Source organism: Dipodomys ordii, unplaced genomic scaffold (assembly GCF_000151885.1).
Source record: "Dipodomys ordii isolate 6190 unplaced genomic scaffold, Dord_2.0 Scaffold115, whole genome shotgun sequence".
Lineage (NCBI taxonomy): Eukaryota > Metazoa > Chordata > Mammalia > Rodentia > Heteromyidae > Dipodomys > Dipodomys ordii.
The window spans coordinates 254,594-273,111 of record NW_012267331.1 but is presented as its reverse complement, the minus strand read 5'-3'; the positions used below and the strand labels follow the sequence as shown (position 1 = coordinate 273,111).

The 18,518-nt window shown below is 51.1% G+C and overlaps 1 protein-coding gene across 1 annotated transcript in view; it reads right to left on the bottom strand.

Annotated features, from left to right (window-relative positions):
• The window catches only part of Sntg2 (syntrophin, gamma 2), a 152,639-nt gene that overhangs the window by 30,139 nt on the left and 103,982 nt on the right, over window positions 1-18,518 (bottom strand). Inside the window, exons 13-15 of the mRNA XM_013028867.1 lie at window positions 13,729-13,845; window positions 9,348-9,419; window positions 3,891-4,097 (exon numbers count right to left, since the gene is read on the bottom strand). Of these exons, the coding sequence (XP_012884321.1) occupies window positions 3,891-4,097; window positions 9,348-9,419; window positions 13,729-13,845 (396 nt within the window). The remainder of the gene's footprint in view (window positions 1-3,890; window positions 4,098-9,347; window positions 9,420-13,728; window positions 13,846-18,518) is intronic.

Genomic DNA, 18,518 nt, shown 5'->3' with positions numbered 1-18,518 from the left:
TGAAGATGAACACTGAATGCAGACAGGCAGGGACTGGCTGAGGATGAACAGTGAATGCAGACAGGCAGGGACTGGCTGAGGATGAATAGTGAATGCAGACGGGCAGGGACTGGCTGAGGATGAACAGTGAATGCAGGCCCTGGCCGTGGCATGTGCACAGGGGCCACCACCGGCCGCCCCTGGACTGTGGATGTCCCTGACCTGGAAGATGGTCCTGCAGGTGTGACCCGAGGCCTGCTCTGGGCTCAGGGAGCAATCATGGATCGTTCTGCCCAGTCCTGAGTGAGAACCTTCTTCAAGACCAGATTCTGGGACTCAGCCAGAGAACCAGGGGTTTGGGAGCTGGACAAGTCACAGGGCTTCTCCTTCGACTCTCAGAACAGAGGCTCTGCGGTGCCCTGGGTTCTGTGAGCCCCTGGGACTTCTGATCTGCAAGGCTGAGACACCCGGTGCTGTGCGGCCCAGCACGTGCATCATCCCACAGAGCCAACCCACCCTTTCGGCATCTACCTCCAGTCTGCCTGCAGCCTCCTGGCACGATTTTCTGTGACTGTTACTCCACCCACTACCTTCTTCCCTCCTCATTTCTTGTCTTGGACACCTGCTTATGTCCCTTCCTTTCGTTTCTTTCACCCCCTCTCCACACTGTGTTACAGGAGCCAACGGCACTGGTCAGGTAGTGCGGCACAGCACTGGTGAGGTGTCACCACTCTCCCCAGTTGTGAGCACAGCACAGGCCACTTGACCAAGTCTGCACGACACTGTGACACACATAGCGCGAAGTCCATTAGATTCACAAGCTGCACCTTGGAAATGAATGCACCGCATAACGCCACGCTCCACAGGCCTGCAGCCTGCTGGCGTGGGGTCTGTGACTGTCAGCAAATCCAGTGCTTCCTTCTTGCAGGCTGGCTGAAGACACATCCTTCCTTGTCTTCAACTCTTCTGTTTTCAGCTTGTTGAAATTCAAAGGTTCCATAGTGGCCAAAATACATTACATAGTGTCCAAGCGGAAAAACTCGGCTTCAATGTGCATTCAAATGGGGCTGGGGGCGGGTGACCTCAAAGTCCACAAATGCCGGAAGGGGTGATCAAAAAAGGTGAGGACTGGGGCAGGAAGTAGAGGGCAGAGGGAGAAGACGCAGTCAAATATCCACTGCGTATCACATAAAAGGGAGGAAGCTGCAGGGAGGGCAGCGTTTGGAGAGCTGGGAAAGAACGCTGCGGGGGTGACACTGAGCAAGGGCCCCTGCACCCACAAACGTGTTTGCTGGATGGCAGCACCTCTGAAAACAGCAGGTCCAGGTTCTTTGGGCCCGTGAGGCTGAAGTGTCCTTCAGTGCACAGGTCGATCAAGGAGATGTGGTGCACACATACACCATGGAGCTCTGCTCATCCACCAGGGACAGGGATGCTCAATGCCTTGCAGAGAAGTGGACAGACGTGGGAAACTAGGATGGGTCGAGTGAGTCAGCTGTCTCCCAGGACTCCAGGTCCACCGCTTCACGCACAGCGCGTCTTTCTTTGTCGCTTGAGACTCCGTGTATTTTAACGGGAGGTGCACACTTCTCAGCACAGACGTCCCGGAGCAGACGGCACCACTCTGGGGTAAAGTGTGGATGTGGAAACGCCGCACACCCTCTGGAACTGGAGTTTTCCACAGTGAAATGAAAAAAGAAGTCAGGAACTTCATCTTAGATATATTAAACTTTCAATGGTGCACTGGAAGTGAACAAATCCTGGCACAGAGCATGTACTGACTGTGTATGTATTAGAAGTCATAATCTGCAGACAGTGCCATGCAGTTTGGAGACCCACATTCTCGAGTTCACAGAGGAAGTGGAGGTCAAGGTTTGTGCCTCTTGCCGATGTAGGGCTTTTTCTTCTGGAGGGTCTCCGGGGGCCACGGAGCACGCGTCCCTTTCTGAGCCGAGCCTTGGAAGGCACGCAGGCTGTTTTCTGAGTCCTGGTGAAGACTGCCCACCTTCGGGTAAGACGGGAGCACAGTGGGGCCGGAACACCAAACCCTTGTCAGTTTGGGGCACGCTCCCCCTGGCTCCACCACCCACCAGGGACATTGGTGACTCACTCCTGGACACTGGAGATTTTCCTGACACACGGCTGCCTCCTGGGTCTGAGCAGGAGCGTGGGATCTTTCTCTCCAGCCACGGTCCTCAGCCTCACTTCAGTCTCGCCGCAGGCCTTCCTCAAGGGCAGAGGCCCCGGATGCTCAGACTCCCATCCCTCGCCTGGCCCTCCCTCTTCTTTGGACAAAGGCGACTCTGAGAACCCTGGCCATTGCCCTTTGGGGCAACTTTAATCCTTGGAGATGCCTAGTCAGTGTGTGTCCATCAGAACTCACACTTTCATGGTAAGAAACCTCCGTCCAGTCTGCCCCCACGCCAAGGTTTTGTGACTTAGGACATCTCTGAGGTGTGGGCCCTATAATGCCACTGGGAACTGTGTCCTCTCAGTGGCACACACCAGATGCTGTTGTTCGGTGGACACCTTGCCAAGGGCAGAGTGCCGTCCCCATGGCCAAGTGCCGTGTTGAAAAGAGAGCCACTGCTGTGTCTCCAAGCAGAAGCCCCACCCCCAGACGCACCTCTGCACGCTGGCCTCCAGTGCACTGAGTTCGGAACCGGCAATTCTACACGGCTACACACGGCACACAGGAGTCGGTCCCGGTGGGGGAGGCTGAGCTGGCTTCCCACCAGCACCACGCCCTGCGCCGTGACCTCGTACCTCAGACACGAGGTTGCAGTGAGCAATCCCTGAACAACACCCATCCCAAGGGAGGCCGCAGGGATGAGGGCCAGGGAGGAAGACCGTCCCTCACGTCCCATGAACCTCCAATTGTGATGTCACATCGTGAGCTAGCAGATTGCATGCACGAGGAATAGAAGCAGTGCTGCTGAGCCTTGTCCCGCCCGGCACAGCGCGGGACGGAGCGGTGCACGTGGATGTCTGGCTGACCGATGAATAACCCACACGCCGCACATTAGCTCCCCTGTTTGGAAAACAGAAGTTGCCTCCGTCCCCAGGTTCACCCTCTCCGACTATCTACGCTTGGCCAGGACTGAACGTGGAACTGTGAGAAGGTAAGCCTCTTCTCCGATGCACTGCTTCATGTATTTCCTGTCACCCCTCTTCCCGAGGTGTGCCCCTGAAGGGATGCCACAGCCACGGACGGAACACATCCCTCTCTGTCCACTCAGTGGACACCCGTTTCGCATTTGTGGGTGATTGATTAGCTGCCGTTAAGAGGGAGACGCAGCTCGACACGAGGTGTTTTGCACTCTCCTTTGGACCATTAATCTTGAGAAGCACCATCAAGTGCCTCCGAATATGGCGTATCCAGGTGACTACAAGCCGGCGTCCACTCATTTGCAGGCTGGCGTCCTGTCCCCTGCAGGCCGGCGTCCGTCCTGTCCGCTGCAGGCCGGCGTCCGTCCTGTCCGCTGCAGGCCGGCGTCCGTCCTGTCCCCTGCAGGCCGGCGTCCGTCCTGTCCCCTGCAGGCCGGCGTCCGTCCTGTCCCCTGCAGGCCGGCGTCCTGTCCCCTGCAGGCCGGTGTCCTGTCCCCCGCAAAGGCAGCCAGGTTTCATCGTTTCTAGCATCTGTGGAGTCCCTTTCCTTGTGTTAAGTGCGTGTATGCGTGTGAGTGTGTGTGTGTGTGTGTGTGTGTGTGTACAAACGTGGACTGCTTCTTACCTCTCCTGCAACAGTGTCTGCCACGTGCTGAGCAATCCAAGTGGGAAAGGCCTTGCTTGTCAGGGGCTCAGCTGAGTAATGCTCACTCCCAACATGAGTTTTCTGAGTAACGGGTCAATGGGTTCCGGCGGCCATGTTTCCAAGGGTGTGCAATGACAAGTACGGGCTGTCCACTCACCCCCGTCCTCCGCACTTCCAGGAAAGTGGCTCTTTGGAATGACTTCTCCCACACGGCCAGCTCACAGCCCAGCTCCACCCCGAAGACGTGGCTCTTCCCGTGGCCAGCGAGAATGCTGAAGCAGTACCGCTGCTGGTCCTCAACGTCGAATTCTTGGAGACCCAGATATAAGTTGGCCTGTAGCCAGTAGTTGTCTGTAAGCCAGAACTGGAAAACAGCATGGATTGAAAGTGGGTTAGAGCTGGAAGCAGAGTCTGGCTGGAGGGAAAGAAGATGGAAGGAGGGAGGCAGGCACTGGGGGGAGAGGTCATCCGGCCACACTTTACAGGCTTTACCTGGGGTGGGCGGGGCTCCAGGACAGACACCATACATACAGCACACACATGCCTCGGCTCCCACTATTCCCAGGTGACCTTCCCTCAAAATAATGGTAACCAAACCACTTCTTCTCCAGGTGTAGTGTTAAAGAAGGAGGAAAGGCTGTTGTGCTGATGACCGGCATAAACAACTACACTGCAGACAGTGCTCACTTGAGCGTGTACCTCTGCCTGGTCCCTAGGAAGGCCTGGCTCCCTATCACGCAAAGAAGAAACGCTCAGCCTGTCCCCCAGCACTGACGATCCCCCTCCTCCCCATGCTCTGCCTGTCCCCCAGCACTGATGATCCCCCTCCTCCCCATGCTCATCCTGTGCTCCAGCACTGACGATCCCCCTCCTCCCCATGCTCAGCCTGTCCCCTAGCACTGACGATCCCCCTCCTCCCCATGCTCAGCCTGTGCCCCAGCACTGACGATCCCCTCCTCCCCATGCTCAGCCTGTGCTCCAGCACTGAAGATCCCCTCCTCCCCATCCTCAGCCTGTGCCCCAGCACTGACGATCCCCCTCCTCCCCATGCTCAGCCTGTGCTCCAGCACTGAAGATCCCCCTCCTCCCCATGCTCAGCCTGTCCCCCAGCACTGACGATCCCCCTCCTCCCCATGCTCAGCCTGTCCCCCAGCACTGAAGATCCCCTCCTCCCCATCCTCAGCCTGTGCCCCAGCACTGACGATCCCCCTCCTCCCCATGCTCAGTCTGCCCCCAGCACTGAACTTTCCATGTCCTCCGTGGTCTACTTATAACACAAGATCCTAAACAAAAAGAACAAATGTTTTAGAAATAGTCTCCAAAATAAAGAAAGATCTATATCGTGTGCACTGCATTGCCAGGATCACAGATTCACCTCACTGTCCTATGACTTCTGACCCCTGAGCATAGAGCCATCTTCTCACCACGCCGCCTCCTGAGCCTTCACACCCCTGAGCATGGAGCCATCTTCTCACCACGCCGCCTCCTGAGCCTTCACACCCCTGAGCACGGAGCCATCTTCTCACCACGCCGCCTCCTGAGCCTTCACACCCCTCAGCACGGAGCCATCTTCTCACCACGCCGCCTCCTGAGCCTTCACACCCCTGAGCACGGAGCCATCTTCTCACCACGCCGCCTCCTGAGCCTTCACACCCCTCAGCACGGAGCCATCTTCTCACCACGCCGCCTCCTGAGCCTTCACACTCCTGAGCACGGAGCCATCTTCTCACCACGCTGCCTCCTGAGCCTTCACACTCCTGAGCACGGAGCCATCTTCTCACCATGCCGCCTCCTAGGCCTTCACACCCCTGAGCACGGAGCCATCTTCTCACCACGCTGCCTCCTAGGCCTTCACACCCCTGAGCATGGAGCCATCTTCTCACCACACCTCCTCCTAGGCCTTCACACCCCTGAGCCCGGAGCCATCTTCTCACCACGCCGCCTCCTGAGCCTTCACACTCCTGAGCACGGAGCCATCTTCTCACCACGCCGCCTCCTAGGCCTTCACACCCCTGAGCACGGAGCCATCTTCTCACCACGCCACCTCCTGAGCCTTCACACCCCTGAGCACGGAGCCATCTTCTCACCACGCCGCCTCCTGAGCCTTCACACCCCTGAGCACGGAGCCATCTTCTCACAAGGCGGATCTTAGGCCTTCACACCCTGAGCACGGAGCCATCTTCTCACCACGCCGCCTCCTGAGCCTTCACACCCCTGAGCACGGAGCCATCTTCTCACCACGCCGCCTCCTGAGCCTTCACACCCCTGGGCACGGAGCCATCTTCTCACCACGCTGCCTCCTGAGCCTTCACACCCCTGGAGCATGGAGCCATGTCCTCACCATGTGTCCACCTGGGTCTTCACACTTGGGGAGCTGGAGCTTTCTTCACGCCATGCTTCCTCCTGGGTTTTCACACCTGTGAAGCATGGAGTGTGTTCTCACCATGCCTTCTCTCTTGGTCCTCACACCTGTGGAGCACGGAGCCATGTCCTCACCACATTCCCTCCCGGGGTCTTCACACTCACAGAGCGTGAAGCTGCGTTCTCACCAGGCCATTTCCTGGTCTTTCTCAGCGTGCCTTCTTCCTGAGTTTTTACACACACTTCCTGCCCAACTTCAGATTTTTCTCTCAGGGTAAGACACAGGGCCTGCATGCCCTCAGCTGTCACCAACGTCAGATCAGCAGTACGGCGGAAGGTGACATGTCCAGGTGGGGTGTTCTTCTCGCTTCTGCTGTGTCTCTCTGCCTCTATCTCTGTGTTTCTTTCTGTCCTCTGCCTTTCTGTCTGTCTGTCTATCTCCATCTCTCATTCACAAATATCCAGACCGATGGACAGTGACAGAAAGGTGGGCCGGCTGCCCACATGCGGGGGCCACGGCCCACTGCTGTCCCCTCCAGACACACCTTCATACACAGGCTCAAAGGAGCCTCCCAGAGGGTGGCTGGTAAATGACTTCATCTGAAGTCTGCTCACACAGGCCTTGGAGGCACCGCTCTGGCGTGACCCCTGACGCATGTGACACTGTGTAGGGGACACAGATGCCCCACGCCGGGGTGCTGAAGCTGCAGGAGGCTCCCGAGACCCCGTGAGTGTCTTCTGCGGCTGCGGCCTGGTGATCACAACCTTAATCTCGTGAATCATGCAGAAGCTTGCTCCTTTCTGGTGTGAGTGCATGAATTGGAAATGTATGTGCGTGTGTTACTAATCTTAAGTCAACTTTAACTTTGGAGCCCCTGAGATCCTTCAAGCCAGAAAATGATACCATGAAACTATTCAGTAAGAGGATTAAATCTCATAAACTAAGAATAAAGTATTAGTCATTGGCCTTGCTTTGCAGAAAAATTTGAATTTATTGAGTTTAAATGTCAAAGACAGATAATGAGGGAAGAGCTCTCATGGGCATTTATCAGGCCAGGCACTCTGAGCGGCAGACCATTTTCTTTCTTATCACTAGTTGTCGTTGGAAAGTGATACGTTCACACATAAGTATATAAATATATTAAAGAGGCTGGACAAAAAAGATTTGAGAGCCTTCTTTGCTACCTGTAGCTGCATAACCTTGAGCAATTTACTTCTAAGCCTCAACTCTTAAAACTATGAAACGGAGCCAAAATCAAATGAATGCACGGCTTTAAATGACAGCTTGGCAGGGAAGCCACCCTCAGCTCGCAGAAGCTCAATTATCTTCTTCCACAGGGATCACGCTGTCTTTATACGGCTGTCCTGAGCCATTTGGGTGAGAACTGATGCTTATTCTCAGATCACCAGATTCCTGGCAATGCAGCTACAAAATGATCCTGTGCAGTTGCTCACGATGCCCAGCTAGGGACTCCTAACTTTTGGTTGATGGCTGTTTGCAATCAAATTCTCAGCTAAGTCCTGCACTTAAACTTTATGTACGTAATAGCCTCCTCGGATTTTATTTTCTCCCATAAAAAGGAGGAAAAGAGGTTCGTTCATCGTTGCACTGCTCTGCTATCAGGGACCGGTGGTGTCTAGCTGCCAGGCAGACCCACCTCTCACGGAGGCAGAGGTCGGGGAGCTGAGCTGGGGTGCGATCCCGCCTCAGGGGACTGCACAGAAGCGGCTGGAGAAGTGGAACCCTTGTCTAAACATCTGTCCATCCTGTCCTGAGAAAGACAGGCAGCCAGCTCTGATCAGCGTCGGAGACAAGCCAGGCGGGCCCAAAGGCCAGCTAGAAGCTTCCATTCATCCTGGTACGTGCTTCCATGGAACCTTCCCAGAGGTTCTAGGGATCTGAACCTCTACGGAGTGCAGCCGCCGCGGGGAGGCCATGGGGCTGGAAACGGCAGGGCACGGAGGCTGGCCTGCTCACATCCCAACAGCATGTGCTGGGTGCTGGACACAGAGGTGCAGGACTTAGCATCTGCCCTGTGAGACTTTGGTCTAGGGCTTCCTTGGTGCTCTTGCGATTCCTCCTCCCTGTGACAGTAACGGTTGCTCGGTGACATGGAGGGCTGGATGCTAGAGCTTGCTTTTGGAGTTTTCCGTGAATTGGGCTTTGGCTTTGGAACACTGTGGGGTCTCGGGAGATGAACGGGTTGCGTTCTGCGTCGTGGAGCATGCCTGTCTTTCCTGGGGAGGGGTAAAGCTCCAGCACACAAGCAGCACAGTTCACCCAGTGCTAAGGAGAGGCCGTCACCTTCCACACACTTCCAGCCATGGCGCCACTTCACACTCTTTGTTCAGTTTATGGCTGTGAACATGTCTCTACAAACCTGGAGGCCTGCTAGCTCTCTCAGGAGCATGCACTCAGCACAATGTGCTCTGCGCTCCCAACGGCTGTCTGTGCACCTGTGTGCGCGTGGGGCTGCCGGCCTCACCTGCGGTCTGTGCCCTGCCCGCACACACCGGGTGCGGCTCATCCTCTCTTGGGCAGCCCTGGCATTCCTCCTACCAAAGCTCTGCCACACAGTGAAGCACACAGGCAGAGTGCCTGTTAGGAGCAGCAGAGTCTGAGATCCTAGCAGGGGGAGTCTTCTCTGCAACCGTGCCCTCAGAGCGGGCTGTCCTGAAAGCTCTCAACCACCCTGTGTAAAACTTTGCCCCTCACTGCTCAGTGAGTCTGTCCCTCTGACAGGGGTCAGAGTGCTTTAACAATTACCTTTGTCAGTCCAGTTAAGGCTTACACAAGAAAGGATTTAAGGCAGATTTGTACTTGTGCTTGGAAATATCTCCAATAGCAGCAGCCACAATAAAGATACCAATAACCACACCAAAATAAAAATTCCCCCAAAATGTCACATGAATCAGAAACACTAAAACACAAGTCCTTCAAAAGTACACTTGCACACACATTCACACAATCTAGCTGCCTGTGACACACACATGCAGGTTCGCCTGTCTGTGACACACACACACACACACGCACGCACACACACACACACGCACACACGCACGCTCACCTGCCACAGTGACACAGAGGAACACCTCCATGCGTCCCCCAGTGAACACCAGCACAGCAGCCTTCTTGACTCGCACAGCAGGACGCATGCAGGAAAGGTTCTATTATTTTACTATTTCAGCTGACCCCAGTGACCAAGCCCTCTCGCTCTGGCACCCAAGGTGTCTCAGTGTCCAAGGCACCCACCTTGTGAACTTTGAAGAGCACCTCACAGAGGCTGTAGACTCTTTCTGCTCGTGCCCAGTCCAGTGTGCTCACCTGCAAGAAACACAAAACAGACGGGTGGCGGGAGGCAGGGAACACCAGCCTGAGATCACACGTGTCTTACACAAGGATGACACCACTGTGGGACACTGTGGGGCCTTCAGACCACCACATTCATGGTAGGTGTCCACGGGCACCGGCGTAACAGCTCCACATGGCCATGAATGTGTGTGCACTGTTGGCATGCGGCTGTGTGTGTCACCAGACAAGAAGGCAAGCTGGAACTGACCTGTTTCACGGTCAGGTGTAATAGTAGGAGTCATTTTAGACCCTCCCTAGGTTAAGGATCAATTACAGACTAAGTGCAGAGAATTTAAGATGCACTTTCTGTGAAAGGGGTTGATTGTATGTGCGGGTTGGGGCAGTGGAGAGAAATGCTGTGTGGCAGCCACTGGCCTTTAGGACTAAATTTACTGTTCAATTCTGTTTCAGAAATGAGTGAAATACTTATCAACTAACTAATTATTTGGATTGAAAATCCAAAATCTGTTGGATTAATATTTACAGTTAATATTTCATAATTAATCCTGACTTATTACAGTCCACCACAATGATGATGAAAACCCTCTAATTTTAAATGACACGCTATGGCTTACAATTCTACATTCACAAAGAGAACCTCTAAGCTAAAATAGTCCATGCAGAAATATCTATAGTATTCAACAATGTAATAAATTTTAATTTTATTCTCAATCTTACACCTTTTTTCCAACCAGTATAATTAATCCAGTTTACCCTATCATGTCTTTAAACCATGATCTCATCATGTGGCCGTCAATTGGTGGCTCCTCACCAGCAGCCCAACATAGACTAGCCCAAGGCAGATAACATAAAAAGTTAAAGAAAATAAAATTAAGGGCATAAAGAAAAATCAAAACGAGCTCAGAGCCAGGTGCTAAGAATGAGCCATTTATTAATAAGTTACCTGAAAGGTCTCACTCACAGCTGGCTACAGTAGCTAGCCATGATTCCAGCCTTGTGCTCAGAGCTCCAGGTACACACATCTCCAGTAAATAGCCAAGAAAAACATCAGGTAAAACTCATCCTTGGACTGAGAGACCTTAAGACACAACAAATGAGGCTGCACCTGCAGAGGACATAGCCAACAAGCCAAACAGACAGCACACAGGACAGGAGACTTGTCAGCTACACATCAAAGTCCAAGTATCCAGAATATACAGATCACTTAAAAATTTAAACCCTCACCAGGCAATGGTGGCTCACCCTGTCATCCTAGCTACTCAGGAGGCTAAGATCTGAGGATCCTGTTCAAAGCCAGCCCAGGCAGGAAAGTTCATGAGATTCTTATCTCCAATAAACCACCAGAAAACTGGAAGTGGTGCTGTGGCTCAAGTCGTAGAGAACTTAATTTTGAGCTAGAGAGTCTTCTCAGAAGAAGTAAAAGTAGCCAATAGATACATAGAGAAATGCTTAACATCTCTGGCCATAAAGGAAATACAAACCAAAACAAGACCAAGATTCCACCTCATACCATGCAGAATGTTCATTATCAAGAACACAAATACTGGTGAGGATATGGCTGAAAGGGAATGCTACTACATTGTTGGTGGAAATGTAAGCTTGTTCAGCCACTCTGGAAAGCAGTGTGGATGTTCCTCAAAAGATTAAACATAGAACTACCCTATGATCCAGCAATTACTTCTGGGCATTTATCCAAAAGACCACAAACCAGTCCACACTAAAGCCACCAGCACAACCATGTTCACTGCAGCACTATTAATCACAGCCAAGGTATGGAATCAGACCAGATGCCCCTCAATGGACAGTTAGATCAAGAAAATATACTGTATATACGCAATGGAATTTTACTCATCCAATATAGAATATTGTTCCATTTGTAAAGAAATGGAAAGACCTGCAAATAATTATGTTAAGTGATGAAAGTTAGGCCCAGAAACAAAGGATGTATGCTTTTCCTTATATGAAGCTAGATTTGTATTATAAATGTACAAGCAAATACAATGGGTGGTATGTAAGTATATGCAAATGCATTACCTTAAATGTAGCAAATTCAAGAGAGAACTTAAATAGTGAAATTCCATGGAAAGGCAAAATAAAAATTCAGGAAAGTAAAATATTAGAAACGGGGTACTTGAAAGGGGTGGGGTGACGCCACTTCCAGTCTTCTAGTGCTTTATTGGAGATAAAAGTCTCATGGACTTAATTGCCTGGGCTGGCTTTGAACCGCGATCCTCAGATCTCAGCCTCCTGAGTAGCTAGGATGACAGGCGTGAGCCACCAGCACCTGGCCACTTTTGTTTAAGAAACAACTGCCATTTCTACCCTAGAATCGTATAAATTTTCTCCAACATGGGAGCTGGTGAGTGAGCCTCACCGGGCCCCCACGCCGAATCCCTGGCGCTGAGATGTCCAGTTGGGGCTGAGGGCCTGCTGGATGGGGCACACGAGGCTTTCTCCCCTCCCCTCCCCTCTCCCCTCGCCAGCTCCCCCCCCCCCACGCTGTGACCTGCAGGAAGTTCTGAAGCATTCAGAGTTAGTCTGTCTTATCGCCTTCTCTTGGAATGTGCTCTGTGTTTGGTTGAAAGTTTAAACCCCAAAATGCTTTTGAGATTTGCTGTCTCCCCCCCCTGCCCTCTATGTTCGCTCTAGAGAAGATTTTCCGACATGCCCCAGCACAGAGGAGGAAAGCCGCAGAGCTTCTCTATCTCCGATGCCTGTAAGTCACTCGCTCCATAATACGCAGGAAACTTCCCCTCACTCCAGGGTTATTCTAGATTTGGAAAGAGCAGGGTAGATACAAGGTCAAGAAACCTTCCAGCTCACTGGAGAAGAAACACATGGCACTTGAGAGACTTCCATGCGAACCACCTGCTTTACGGTCAGGGTGGCATCTGCTTCACGTTCGCCACACAGGAGCCACCGGGTGAGGGCCGGAACCCCACCAGAAGTCCCACAACCACATGGAGATTCCAGGAGTGCGCAGACAAAGCCAATCACAGGACTCTAACCTTGAGACTAGTTACCCACCCTTCTGCCCTCCCCTTTCCCTGTCTTCCTGTGAGCTCTGGTGTTGATTGGCCCAGGACGAAGGAGGAGCTGCAGGCCTCGGAAGCAGATGCCTCCGTCAGTACTTGTCCTGCTCTAGCCAGACACGTGGCGGTGCCACGCGGCTGAGCTGTGCGAACCTGAGACACGGCTCCTACGCTACTAAAAACCTTTCTAAAAACAGTTCTTCCCTGAAGTGCTCTGTCAGGCAACACAATAGAAATTACATTTAGGAAAAATGCTAGGAGCATTAGTGTATTTATTCAGTCCACACTTATACAAGTATGAGTGTAGGTAACTCTAATGTGGGCAAACGCACAACATTGGTCTGTGGCTTGTAAATAAGAAGCGGAACTCACAGCTAGACTCAGGGTGGTGTCCTCTATCTGGTCTTGGGGGAGAAAAAGTGTGTTGGGGCAGAGGGCAGTCTGAGGCGGATGCAGGCTGTGGGTGGCAGTCACCGCCGGTCAGTCACCTTTCCTGTCATCAGTGGCCCTGTGAGCTGGGAACATCAGGGGAAGGGGGGAATGGTGCAAATTCTGCACTCATAAAAGAACGCCAAGTTACTTGTTTATCAATGAAGAGAAAACACATACGTTACGGTCCTCGTGTCTACAGGTGGCACTTCGTGTCACGTTGTTTGATTTTAGTGGTCATGCAGTGTGGCGTGGGTCTAGATTCGTTAGCTACCTGAGCTTTCAAGTTTTACTGTCTGTTTGCAGCTCTGGTGGTGTTCAGACTCACAAAGAAGTGAAAATGACGTAAAGAACTAAGCTTTCCCAGAATCCCCACGTTGTGTCTGCCAGTTTGGGAAGCAGCCCCTGTGCGGGAGTTGGAAAGTGAAACAAAAGAACTTGTGTTTAGTCCCACATTTCTGTTCCAGCCCCACTGAAGTGGCATATTTATTGTAAAGATGTCTGGAAGATATGAGGGGAATAACTTTAAATTTCATGATCGGCCACTGCATTCTGAGGAAAAGGCTGTTTTGGTTTGGTTGCGTTTTGGATTCTCCGACCAGGGAATGGATGCAGTAAGCCCACAACCTTGAGCACTCTACCTCCAAACCAATGCAGAGACATGCTACAATATCTAGTTGACACGTGAACTGAAAGCTGGGAATGGAATTCGTCAGGAACCTCTGTGAACCCCAGGCTGGGTCCTGCCAGCCACAGATGTCTGGCGAGGGCGGCCGCAGCCTCCTCTCTGCCCTCCTCAGACCTGGGTCCAACGGCCTCGTCTCTGAACAGCCCTGGGAGTCACTGGAAGGTGTCCTTACCGGAGGAGTATGGAAAATGTAGACGGAGGAGCCCTTCAGCGCCAGGAACTTGGAGGAGAATGACAGAGCGGCGTCTTCTCCCTGGAGCCTCTCGCTCACCCACCCCATGTGCACGACCTGCAGGGGGAAACCTCTGAAAATTAAAAGCCAGCCTTAAGGAGGGCACGCCAGGGGACAGTGGTCTAACCACAAGCCAGGAGCAGTAACCTGAGACCAGACCCGATCCGGACAGACCATGGGAACAGCCGTGCTGTTTGAGAACACAATGTACGAGTTCAAAACATACCAAGAACAACGATTCTCACCAGACCTAAACTCTGAATGTGACATGCATGTGTATACTAAACAACAGTGGCCATCTCGTATCTCATCATTACACAATTTCAAGGAAGCCATTCATGTAACGTATCCTCATTCAAGAAACTTTAGTCAAGGCCGGCGCCCAACCCCATTAGTAAGAGCCCTGTTCAGCTTCAGGGCAGCACTGGCACGGGCCGGGTCCTCAGGCATGAGCAGCGGCTCCTGCCTGTGCAGAGCCCCAGCTGCGCTGGGAGCTCATGGCTACGGCCAAGTGGAGGCAGCATCTGCTTCAGGCCTCTCTGCATGGCCTGGCCGACTCCCTCTGGTGCACGGTGAAAAACTCCCCGAGAGGTGAAGAATTCAGAGGGGCTGAAAATGCCACCTCTTCCAGGAGATGATGTCGCCATGGTGCACCATCTGCCTCATGCAAAGTTTCCATCTTGTTTCATCCGACTCTCCTGGACAGGCAAAGCTTTTCTGAAGTTCCTTTGAGTAAATTTATAGTACCAAGGAGTTCCTCGGGTGCTCGCGGTACACCTTGAGCAGGTTCAGCCCCTCCATACCAGTCCTCTGCCCTCCACTGTGAGACAGGGCTGGGCAGGGATCATCTACATGTACATACTACACACCGTGGGTGTCAGCCTCCAGGACCATCTCCTTTCCCACACTCATGCTGGTCCCCATCCATTCCTGTTTCACATTCCAGTCCCATCATCCCCACCATCCCCATCATCTCCATCATCCCCACCATCCCCACCATCCCCATCATCCCTACCATCTCCATCATCCCTACCATCCCCATCATCTCCATCATCCCTACCATCTCCATCATCCCTACCATCCCCATCATCTCCATCATCCCCATCATCACCATCATCCCTACCATCTCCATCATCCCCACCATCACCATCATCCCTACCATCTCCATCATCCCTACCATCCCCATCATCTCCATCATCCCCATCATCCCCACCATCCCCATCATCTCCATCATCCCCACCATCACCATCATCCCTACCATCTCCATCATCTCCATCATCCCCACCATCCCCACCATCTCCATCATCCCCATCATCCCCACCATCTCCATCATCCCTACCATCTCCATCATCCCCATCATCCCCACCATCTCCATCATCCCTACCATCTCCATCATCCCTACCATCCCCATCATCTACATCATCACCACCCTCTCCACCATCACCATCATCTCCACCATTCCCACCATCCCCATCATCCCTACCATCACCATCATCCCTACCATCTCCATCATCCCCATCATCCCTACCATCTCCACCATCCCCATCATCTCCACCATCACCATCATCTCCACCATCCCCACCATCACCATCATCCCTACCATCACCATCATCCCTACCATCTCTATCATCCCCATCATCCCCACCATCCCCATCATCTCCATCATTCCCACCATCTCCATCATCCCCATCATCTCCATCATCCCCACCATCTCCACCATCCCCATCATCCCCACCATCTCCATCATCCCCACCATCCCTACCATCTCCATCATCTCCACCATCACCATCATCTCCATCATCCCCATCATCTCCATCATCCCTACCATCTCCATCATCCCCACCATCTCCATCATCCCTACCATCCCCATCATCTGCATCATCACTACCCTCTCCACCATCACCATCATCTCCATCATCCCCATCATCCCCACCATCACCATCATCCCCATCATCTCCATCATCCCCACCATCCCCATAATCTCCATCATCCCCATAATCTCCACCATCCCCATCATCTCCATCATCCCCACCATCACCATCATCCTCACCATCACCATCATCTCCATCATCCCCACCATCTCCATCATCTCCATTATCACCACCATCTTATATTCCTCAGTGAAAACATATTTTGGTTTTTTAGTTCTTTTAAGATTGGCTTATATCAGTCAAGGTGATTTCCAGTTCCATCTAATTCCCTACAAATGATCTAATTTTGTTTTTCTTTATGGCTGAATAGCACATTATTGTGTGTACCAAATTTTCTTTATTCATTCACGGGCTGTTAGGCCCCTTGGCTCATTGCACAGCTGGTGAACAGAGCTAGGACAGACATGGCACATAGGTGTCTCTCTGGCGTGCTGATTTCTACCCTTCAGATTACATCAAAAGCTGGTGTGGCTGGGGCTTCTGCAGGTCTGTTTTGCAACGTGCAGGGTCTCCATGCTGATCTCCACAATAGCTTCAATAGGTGCATAAGCACCAACAGTGCACAGCTGTCCGTCTGTCCCCAACATCCTCAGCAGCATTTGAACATGATGATGGTCATGAGGTAGGTTGGATTCACAATGCATTATCTTTTGCACCAGTCCTGGGGTTTGAATTCAGGGCCTGGGTGGTGTCCCTGAGCTTTTTGCTCAAGGCTACTGCTCCTCAACTTGAGCCACAGCTCCACTTCTGGCTTATTGGTGATTAATGGGAGATAAGAATGTCACAGACTTTTCCTGCTTGGGCTGCCTTTGAACTTGGATCCTCAGACCTTAGTCCCCAAGTTGCTGGGATTACCGGCATGAGCCACCAGTGCCCAGTACCATACCATTTGATTTGCATTTCCTTTTGGGTTAAAGATGCTGAACATTTCTTAATGTACTTCTTTGCCATTTGTACTTCTTTAGGGAACTCTGTTCAGTTTGTTTGCCCATTTATCAACTGGACTTCTTTTGTTGTTCATTTATTTAGCTCTTTCTATAATATAGAAATTAATCCTCTATCTGTTGGAAAGATTTTCTTTACTGTTCTAAAAATTGTCATAGTAATTACTATTCTGTAGAATGTCTAATAATTGTTTTCTTTGATGTAAAAATGTGTAATTTGATGAAATCCAACTTGTCAATTCTTACTTTTATTTCCTGGGCAATTGCATCCTATTCAGAAAATATCTGCACTAGCTGGCATCTGCAGGTATTTTCTTCATGCTTCCTGTGATAGTTTTGAAGTTTACGATGTTGCTTCAGCTCCTTTGTCACAAATCAGATTGCTGTAGCTGTGTCAGTTTATCCTGAGTTTTCTATTCTATTTCCTTGGTCTTCATGTCATTGTCACGCCGCTTTGTTAACAGGGCTCAGAAAAGAAATACAGATTTTTACATGACTCAAATATTTCATGTCTCATGAGTTTGTATTTTTTCTATGTATATACTTGCATCCAAGAAGATAACATTTGTTATCAATGTGACAAGATGGCGACATTACAATAATACATTTTATTTTGGATGTGACCTTGGACACATATGGCATAACTAGAACCTTTCCCCCCAATAAACAGAACTTGAATCATTTATCTCACACGATAATGATGAGAATTTAATGCGTGTTGTTGAACAATCTCCTCTTAAATATATCAGCCAGGAGGGGCAAAGTATGTGTTGTTCAGATAGCATCAATGTTCTGAACAGCCACTAAAATATAATCCATGCCTTGAATGTCTCTGGCTTTGAAATCCAATTCACACGTTGCTTACACATATCTAATAACAGACTTGCCCTTTCTGAAAGTTCTGAGGAATATAGTGGCAGAAACGCTGCTTAAACTTGTAAGATGTGCTCGATTTTCACTGTTAAAATGGGGCACTTTCCTGAGCTAGCAGATATTTGATGTGTTTAAAACTTACATGAGTTAAATGCATGATCACTGCACTACTACATGGTGATAATGATTTATATAGTTTATTTTATAGGATTCATTTTAGGCAGGGGATATAGAATAACTGAATTACATACGCTGATTTTTACAGAATAATGAAAAAACCACTGTTTATGTAGCAATGTGTTCAGCAGAGCCACGTTTCCAGAATATCTGGGTGTGTCCTAAGGTGTTCAGAGTTCCCCTCAGCAATTGTATGTTAACACAAGGTCCACTGCTACAGCTCCTAAGGGCACTGAGTCTGGTGAGGATTCACGCCACACTCAGGGTCTGAGCCTCGTCTGTGGCGTGGTGAGCAGGGCTGAGCTGAAGACCTTCTGCTCCTGATTTCCTCATATTGTTATCTGAAAATGTAGGAGCATAAACTGTCCATTTCTCCCCATGGCTGGTTAGTGTCCAAACTTCCCTTCAAGTCAAACCTCAATGATCTACTTCCTGCAAGCAGCCCCACAGCCTAACGTCCAGACCACCTCCCAGATGTCCACTAGCCAGGGAGCAAGTGCGGAAGGCAGGAGGCATGAAGGAACTAGAAACAGTGCAGATCTGACCACAACAGCTAAGCCTCCTGACCTCCTCTTCCCTTCATGAAATGCTCAGCCATTACTGTCACTGAGAGTTCACTAGGAAAAATAATCAACTATGGTAGTCCCACTAGGGGCTGAGGGCAGAGCTATGCATTTCATAAACACAAAATGACTATGGACAGGTGAAAGAGAGAGAGAAAGGGAAGGACAGTGCAGAGGGGCTGAGGGTGAGCACAGGAAGGACAGTGTGGGGGATGGAGGAGCACAGGAAGGACAGTGTGGGG